This window comes from Bactrocera tryoni, chromosome 4, assembly GCF_016617805.1.
Source record: "Bactrocera tryoni isolate S06 chromosome 4, CSIRO_BtryS06_freeze2, whole genome shotgun sequence".
Lineage (NCBI taxonomy): Eukaryota > Metazoa > Arthropoda > Insecta > Diptera > Tephritidae > Bactrocera > Bactrocera tryoni.
The window spans coordinates 42,295,788-42,305,408 of NC_052502.1; the positions used below are offsets into that span (position 1 = coordinate 42,295,788).

The following is a 9,621-nucleotide window of genomic DNA, read 5'->3' on the forward strand; positions in this document are numbered from 1 at the left end:
ATTGTATGAGTGTAGTACAAAAACTACAATTTCTATTTACGGTTGCGCTGAACCTTACATGATTACGAGATATTCTAACCATACAATATGTGGCTATAAAGATTTTAAATGCGTTCAAGAGATCCGGTACTTAATGAAAAATAAAAGATTTCAAATACCATGTGGTCAAGAGTGTTGGATCAATTGTTGTTTAAAGAAATACAAAGTTGATATATTCTCGGCCAACTTAAAGAAATCATTAATGGAGGAAAGCAACACTCTGTTCGCCAATGTGACTGACACACATGTAAAAGAAAATATTGCGATTGCAAACTTTTACCTGAAACGATATTCCTATAAGAGCACCAAACAGTCGCCCTACATCGACTCCATCGATGTGTTATGTAAGTAAATATTTTTAGTTTGGAATGAGAGATTGTTTTAAAGGACAATTAATACTTCACCGTCTAATTAATTCGCATTGATTATACGAAGTTTGAATACTAAAATACTAGACTAAATGTCTATGTGATTTCTACTGATGCATGTTCACAATTTATCTTTAGATCTCAAAATAGTTTTGTATTTACGTCGAACAGAAGTGCGCTGTAATCAGGTAGAAGATCTAAAAAGTTAGCGAGCATATGTACCATGATTTGAAACCTTTCGAAATAGAAAAATGAAAAACGTTTGGACTTTTCCTTAGGTCGGAAGGCCAGTAAGTTGGTTCACCAGCTGAATGACACATCAAACCTTTGTTCAAAATGCAATTCAAATTGCTCTATGTTTGGTGTTTGTGAGCGATGAACCCCACCACGTGTTTTTGGCATTATGGTTTCCCCCAGCAATGAATTTATTACCAAATTTATTTGTTTAATATTTATAATAATTTATTGACGTCATGAGTTGAGTACTCATTTGTGTAAATTGAGCTGTAATCTGCATTACCATTTGCTGAATAAATACTTCCACTTTATTAAGTATTGATTCCTCATTAACGATTGATGAGGATATGAGTTGACAAGGGTTACATGACGGGACCTGAGGGCCGTTCCGCAACAAGCTGACAAAGGGGTAAGGAATAATTTGACTGGATGGAATGGACCAAGTTCGATATTGACACTGAACTGGTAGTTTCTTTTTTGCAATTTAAAAAATCGTAGGGATATTTTCTTGTATACTTTGGAGCCTTTATAGGATGCAGTGTACTCCTCTCCACAGTGCACACAGCAGGCTACTGTTTCTATTTATCTAGCGCAATCAGATGTTAGTGCTTTTGAGCATATTTAACACACCTAAAAGGTTTTTCGCAGAATCTCTATATATGCCTTAACTCTTGGCATCTATGACATTGGATTAGATCATACAATTTTCCTAGTGCTTACAAACATACATCTGCATGACAGATTCTTTTGACATTCAGAATTTGTTTGTTGTTGACGCTGGGCTCAAGGTCAATAAAAAATAATGACATTGGTGTTTTTGTTATATCATTTTTGGCATTAGTAAGGTGACGAAATAAGTGCTTAGGAAGCTGACTCTTGATGTATTTCAGAGGAGTTCTATGATAGAGACCTTTCAGTACTGTTTTTTATACAGAATATTTTCTTTCAAGTCTACTTTAACGTCAGTAAGTGCTTTTACTACTCTTCTATGCCATCACTATCGTTGTATATAACTTATTCGATTTCAACAAAATTTAGTAATTGGCATTTTTCTTACATTCTTTTGTCACGTCATGAAAATGGACAAAATCGGACAATAACCACACATACTTCCCATACTTATAGCACAATTTCAAATTCCACTTGTTTCTTTTACTTTTCAGTACACATATAGAGAAGCAGTTAATATAACGGTATTAAACTTTGCACGAATAATGTCCTTACTGTGTGCCACCTTATGACCAAAAATAGTTTAAATCCAATAAAAACTGTTCAAGCCCCTAGGTACCGAATATTTAGACCTCGGTAGCTGTAGTTAACTTTTGATCGAAAATGTCGGATAATCCTGCTCTTATAATGGTATGTATATTTGTATGTGAAAAATGGTTTCCTTAGCTCCCATATACTTAAACAGAGATTTTCGAACCTCCGGGTGACGAGGGCCAATATGTGAGTTTTCCCAATGAAAATAAGAGAGGGTATTTTACTCATAACAGTGTATCTTTGTGCCTAAAAAAGATAAATTTTAGCGAAAGCTTGGCCTAGCCCCTATATAACTAACATCAAGATTTTCGAACATCCGGCTGACTTTACTCTATATGATTGGTTTTACACCGGTTGAACCCAAACTTATTCCTTCCTTACTTGTTATACCCTGAACAGGGTATATTAAGTTTGTCACGAAGTTTGTAACACCCAGAAGGAATCGTCGGAGACCCTATTAAGTATATATATAAATGATCAGTATGTCGAGCTGAGTCGATTTAGCCATATCCGTCTGTCTGTCTGTCCGTCTGTCTGTATATATACGAACTAGTCTCTCAGTTTTTAAGATATCGTTTTGAAATTTTGCAAACGTCATTTTCTCCTCAAGAAGCTGCTCATTTGTCGGAACGGCCGATATCGGACCACTATAACATATAGCTGCCATACAAACTGAAAGATCGGAATCAAATGCTTGTATGGAAAACTTTCACATTTGACAAGATATATTCACGCAATTTGATATATGTTATTTTTTAAGGCAACAATGTAATCTCTAAAAAACTTGTTTAGAACGGATTACTATAGCATATAGCTTCCATACAAACTGAACACATAGTTACTAACAGAAATGCACCTGTGAAGGGTATTTAGCTTCGGTGCAACCGAAGTTAACGTTTTTTCTTGTTTTTTTCTTATTTTCATCCGAAACTGGTTTCGAAATTCATAACATCTAATATTATATAATATGCCATAAAGGAGAAATTGGCATATTTCAACTTAATCATTAACGAAAGCACTAACTAAATATCCTATACCTCGTCAGCGTCGAATAACCTTCTACTTGTATAATAGTAAACTGCCTGATTGAGCGAAGGGGACGTTAAAATTAATATCAGATAACAGAAATGGACTACACACTGACCCATTCATAAGTTTTACAGAAAATATTATAGCAACCATTTCCTTACGACTAGCGAGCGTAGGTAGATTTATGGGGTCTAAACGATTAGTATATTGGGGAAGTTTTAACCTGGAATCCCAATGTAAATGATTTAGGGCAAAAAGTAAAAATTATTCTTATAGGGTTCCATATTAGAAGAATACTCCAATACAAACCTTCCCCAAAGATGTAAAAAGAATTTTTGTACTAAATGGATCTTTGAATTCAATAATCTTTAAATTAATCAATTAATTAATTTTAACAAAACAAAGAGCGGCTTTAGCTTTAAAAACCATGGAAGATGCTTGAAGATTAAAATTGAGTTTAGGGTCCACAGTAACTCCCAGATCAACAATTGCACACTTGCTTCAAACTAAAGTTTTGTATTACGCATGACGTACAGATTTACGATTAAAGCACATCGTTTTACGTTTTTTAAGTTTCAATGGCATATCAGTCCTAACACACCTATGTACTGTGGCTTTCAGCAATACGCGTGATAAGTGCTTACCGAACCATTTCAAATGACGCTGCTGAGGTATTAGCCAGTATGACGCCGATTGACATCCAGGGAGACGAATTCGCGCGAATATATAACTTGTCAGAGATGTCTACACAGCAAGAAGAGGAGAGAGAATTAAAAGCATTAAAATGTGGCAGCAGCGGTGTTCGGACATACATTCGTGGATAGGTAGACAATATGGGGACCTTGACTACCACCTTACCCAAATACTCAGTGGGCATGGTTGCTTCAGAAGCTACCTATTCAAATATCGTCATGACTTTAGTCCATACTGTCCGACGTGTACAGAGTGTATAGAAGACTCTGAACACGTGTTCTTTTATTGCCCTCGGTTTTCAAGTATTAGGGAAAAGCTGAAAACCACCCTGGGGGCTAGTTTCACGGTGGAAAATTTGACTGCACTTATATGCGAGTCCTCTGTAAAGTAGAAAACTGTTAGCGGAGCGGCAAATCTAATTATGACAAAATTGAGACATTTAGAACAGATTAGGCGTCAGTCAGTCCGAGCAATAGAGGAGACTTAAACGTCTTCTTCTCTCCCATGAAGTAATACTTTGTCCAGTGGTCCCGTGGGAGTAGGATAGGTTTAGCGGCTTAAAGTCCCGCACTCCCGCTTTCGATGCATGGGAGAATCATATCTGGGTCATAATTAAATGATTGTATTAAGATATTTAACTGATAGAAGACGTCTACTTTGGGAATGGCATGTGCATTAATTGCAGAAATCGGACATAATTTATGTTGATACGGAACATTTTTAGGGGAGTTTGAAGAGTAATTGGATTTAAGGAATTCAGCACACATATTAGAAATTGTGTGATTGTCACTGGCATTCATTGGTATAAGAGTGTATTATACTATTATTTTAACCTAAGCTGAACTTATCTTAAGTAAGAAAGTACTATGTTGTTATGAAGTTTAACTTTTCTTTCATATGTGTAAACAATCTTTACTTCTTTTTAACTTTTCAGCCAGTGTCGGAGGTCTCATTGGAGTTTTTATGGGATTTAGTTCCATTTCGTTTGCTGAAATTGTTTACTTTTTCTGCATACGATCATGGCGATTAAACTCGCATCGGAAAATTGGCACTTCTGGGCGCAAACCGTGTGCACTTTTAGCCAATAGACCCAAAACACGTTTCATCAAGCCATATCATCAAGCCATATTAAAAAAAACCAGCAAACTCGTTATATCAACACAATAAATTCAAATCACCTCGGTAGATGTGATGACTCTTCAGCACTTTCGCTATTTTAAATACTAACTCTCAGCGCAATTTACCACCAAAAACTGCAAAATAACGGAGCTTCATTAATCACATTAAATCACGAGTAATCACTTATATATGCACAAATAACTGTTTGACTTCGCAAAAATTGTCCTTCCACTCGCATAGATAGCAGTATTTACCGAAAAATGAAACACTTACGCGCCACATATCTATAAACGTCACCTGAAATCGTTAGTAACGGTATTATTTGTCATAGAGCAATATTTGCAAGCCAACAACATTCGTGCCATATTTAGTAGAGGCGTGTGGCAACAAATACATTTGATCATTGGACATATGGACATACACCGAGCGTAGAGTAGAGGTGCGTATACACCGATTACATGACATGCCTGTGACTATATTATAACTATTTGATTTCTTATTTGCCATTAGTAAATATGATTTGCGCTGCTTTGGCGAATATGAATCCTTAAAATGTCTAACAACATTTAAAAATTAAATATACAAGTATGATTGTGCCTTCATATGTGCGAGAGCCATTCGAATCGATTCAACTTTACATACTTCATTCAATTATAGCTAAAAACTCTAAGCCGCTGGTTTAACATGAACATTTATGCCGAAGATCGTTTGGTGCAATTGAAACCGAAATTCACGCCCGAAAAGCCGAAAGTATCCGGTGAGCAGTAGAAGATTTTGAATTTTTTTTTTTACATTTTCAGATTTCCATACTTCTAGGACGCCCAAAACATAAAAGCAGCGATTGCTCCAGCGAGGAAATCGAGGATGATAATTTCTGTTCCAAGGAGGCTGCAAAGAAAAGTTGCAAATATTATTTGCAAAATACCACCTTGCATGGCTTGAAATACATTGCGGAGGACAAAATTACTTTGCCCGAGAGGTAAATATGAATTTGAGCGATTTATATAACTTCTTAGTCATGAACATCATTACAAACAGATAGATATATAATTCACTAAATCTTAGAAAACGAAAACACTTTTTTTACAGTGGTGAATCTTGTGAAAATGTTTGAAAACCGTCCCAATGATAGTCGGTTCTGCGTACCTGTATTAAATGCAGTTTTTTTGGAGCCAAAGGGAAAATCTGAATAAAATGTGAGCTTTCCTACTTGTAAAGAAAAAAAGCGAAACTTTAAATTTAATGGGAAATATTTGTTATCATTCGAAAGAACATTCTTTGACATTTATTTTTTGAAAATTGTCTCCTACAAATGTTGGTCGCGGCCATGTCTCAGACGGTCCATCCATTGAGTCTAATCTTCGATGACTCGTTCGAGCATTTGCACTGATAACTGGCGAAGGACATGCGTGATGTTTTATTCCAAGGTCTGAATCGAAGCGGGATTGTCTGCATTAACTTTAGACTTTACATATCCAAACAGGAAGAAGTCTAACTGTGTGATATAGCACGATCTTTGTGGCCAATCGATCGGTCCAAAATGTGAAATTATCTGCTTATCGAAGTGTTCTCTCAATAAAAATATTGATTGATCCGATGTTGAAACCAATTGTCATCAGACGATGACGACGTTCAATTTCAGGCATCGTATAGTCGGTTACATTAGCGCGAAAACGGTCGGCATTGACGGTTAGGTTTTCACTGGCATCATTTTGAAGAAATATGAACGGATGATGCCAGAGGCGCACAAACCACACTAAACCTTTGGATGAAATGGCAGCTCTTGAATCTCTTCAGGTGGCTCTGCGCACAAATTCGGCAATTTTACTTCTTTATATACCCGTTGAGCCAGAAATAAGTCTCATCGCTGGAAAAATTTCGCTCAAAAACGTCGGATCCTCGGATCTTCTTGAAACTTTTCAAGAGCCCGTAGAGCGAAACGATGTCACTTCGGAAGGTCGAGCGGTTTCAGCCGTACTTTTTACGCTAGCAATTTAAGATCTCAACGTAATATGCGCCAAGTCGTTCCATAAACACATTCTTTATAGAACGTAAATTTCCGTAATATAGTTGACCGATTTGGAAGCTTTCTTCAGACGTAAGTCTTTCCATGATGAAATACCAAACAACACTGAAAGAAAATAACAATGAAACGATTCACGCGTGATTTGTCCTCTACTTGGATCATCGGGTATTTTAGATACTAAGCGAGATACCGTGTGAAATTCGATGAGTATACTTTTAATAGTACTGCTATAGCACTATTCACCGCATTTTAACTTTTCCAGCTCTTTAATTTTGTACTGTGGTTCCACTGAACTCGATGATATAACTTTCCTATATATTTATAATTTTTTAATTCGGCATTTTAGAGTATTCTTCGGGCTGTCTTTTATTGGTGTGGTTATATTATCCGTTTACTTTATATCCAATGTCTATGTGAAATGGTCTGCATCGCCGATAATAATTTCGACAAGCGCCAAACAAACTCTCGCCAGCGATGTACCCTTCCCAGCAATAACCATATGTAATCTGAATCAGGCATCCAGAAGTAAAGTGCAAGGCATACCGACGTAAGAAGACATTAATTCAAGAAACTTAAAAGTAAAATTCGAAATTGTCTGTATAATCATTTTATTCAGATCTTATTATAGACAAAATTTAAATTATTCTCTACTCATGAGCCTCTGTGGACAGAACCAGTTGGGAGAATCGTATAATGTTAGAGGTACTTGGGCAAATTTTAAAACCATTCTGAAAGCGGTATAATAATGTTATAAAAATTAGTATTTACTCATTTTTATTGAAGTATCCTTTTCTTAATGAAACACAGGTGGCACAGCCCTGCGATGAAATGCTTTTGTACTGCAGCTATGGAGCGAAGCAAGAGAATTGCTCAGTGATCTTCAACTCTGCCTTAACTGACGATGGCTTATGTTGCACATTCAACGCTTTGGATCCAATTTTTATGCAGCGAAATTTTAGGTAAATTACAGATAGGTACGAATAATTCTTTTAACGGTTTAATATGCAGCGATGAAGACCGCATCTCGCCCAAATCAACTAACCATTTTGTACCAATGGACTGGACACCCGAAAAGGGTTACAATGCTGATCTGCCGAAACACTATTATCCACGTGTATCAGGTGGTACCGGAAGTCGGCAAGGTCTAACTGTTGTCTTGAACTCTTCAGCGTCCGAGTATTACTGCACGAAATCTAAGAGTGTTGGCTTCAAGGTAGCTGCTCGAAATTTTCAGATTAACACATTTGAGTGCAAAATAACATTTCGTAATCCAATCCCAGATTTTGGTGCATAATCCCGCCGAACTACCCAGGGTAACTAACTACGGATTTTTGGTCACAGCCGGACGCGAAGCACGCATTCCAATCGAACCGATTTATGAGAACGCTGTTCCTGGCATTCGTTCCATACGTAAGGAGAAACGGCGTTGCCTATTTTCCGACGAGGGTGACCTAACCTACTACCGCACGTATTCGCGTAGGAATTGCGAAATCGAATGCGAGGCGAAAATTTTGATTGATAAATGCGACTGTGTCCTTTACTATTTGCCACGCATTAATGCCTCAGCACGTATTTGTGGACCCAATGACAATGCGTGCACGAATGAGATACAAACACAAATCGAGTCGTCGGATAAAAAGGTGACTTGCGCCAATTGCTGGCCGGCATGCTTTGAACTGAGCTACAGGGCAACCGTAACATCAACGACAATCACTTATGGACAATTCTTGACAGCCGATGAATGGCCACCGGAGTTATTCAGTTCGGCTACAAACTTTTCTGAGATATCTATAGTGAACTTTTACTATTTATCAAGTATATTGCGCAGCACAACGAAGTCGGAGATGTTCGGCTTCACTGAGTTTCTTTGTAAGCTCTAAATGTGTGTGTAAAATGCAAATAATGGCGACCCATATTTCTGTTTTTTTACTTTGCAGCCAACACTGGTGGTCTATTGGGCTTGTTCATGGGATTTAGTATCTTCTCGATTATCGAAATAGTGTATTACGTCACTTTGCGCCCGTACTGCGCCAGTCGCAACATGCAAATGTCTCGTCGCCGTCGTCATAATAACGTAAAAGTAAATTTGCTTTATGATTTAAAGCGCCAGAAGTAGTTACCATAAGTACCAGATTAATGTGACTGCTATTTATTTCAGTGGCTGCGCGCTCTTCGAAGCAGAGTCAAGCCAGCGAAATATGAGGGCTCCTCCAAATTTTGGGTGAATGAGATGCAACAGAAGAAGGTCACGAATTACAAAAACTACCGAAATAATTTAAATCATATCTTTTTACAACACAAACAAGCCCTACAAAATAATGATGGCGTACCAATGTACCCCTATTTGGAGTGAAGACGAGGAAGAAGAAGAAAAGAAAACTAACAAAGGTACTTAAATAATTATGATTTCAGCACAAATTAGATGAATACTCATTTACGTCATGCAAAAAACTAAACATGTAAATTTGCTTAAATAAACATAAAATAAATTGAGCTCACAGTCTTCTGCACCATTAAGCGAATGATGCTAATAAATACGCATCTATATTAAAGTGTTTCATTACAATTTTTTTTCTTAGCGGATACATAAAATGATAAATTTTAATCAAAAATTTTTTACTCTTATTTACTACTATATAATATCTCTAAAAAATTTAATTTCCTATAACTGTTTCTTTGAAAGTTTTTCGATAAAACAAGCTACCATATTCACTACAATTTTCAAATATTTTAAAAACACGTAAATAATAAAAAAAACCTTACCTTAATTACGCCAAGGCTATGCTGGTCTCTCCCGTTAAATCAAATTAATATTCTACCATGGGATATGTGACACCCAGATCATTC

General features: G+C 36.7%; 1 protein-coding gene across 1 annotated transcript; it reads left to right on the forward strand.

Annotated features, from left to right (window-relative positions):
- Window positions 1-5,411: 5,411 nt before the first annotated feature.
- On the forward strand, window positions 5,412-9,127 carry LOC120776048 (pickpocket protein 28-like). Its single transcript, XM_040106498.1, has 9 exons — window positions 5,412-5,505; window positions 5,565-5,727; window positions 7,121-7,321; window positions 7,391-7,511; window positions 7,582-7,733; window positions 7,783-7,987; window positions 8,055-8,643; window positions 8,712-8,854; window positions 8,933-9,127. The coding sequence occupies exons 1-9, from the start codon at window positions 5,433-5,435 to the stop codon at window positions 9,125-9,127; spliced, it is 1,842 nt and encodes a 613-aa protein (XP_039962432.1). The 5' UTR covers window positions 5,412-5,432.
- The last annotated feature ends 494 nt before the right edge of the window (window positions 9,128-9,621 follow it).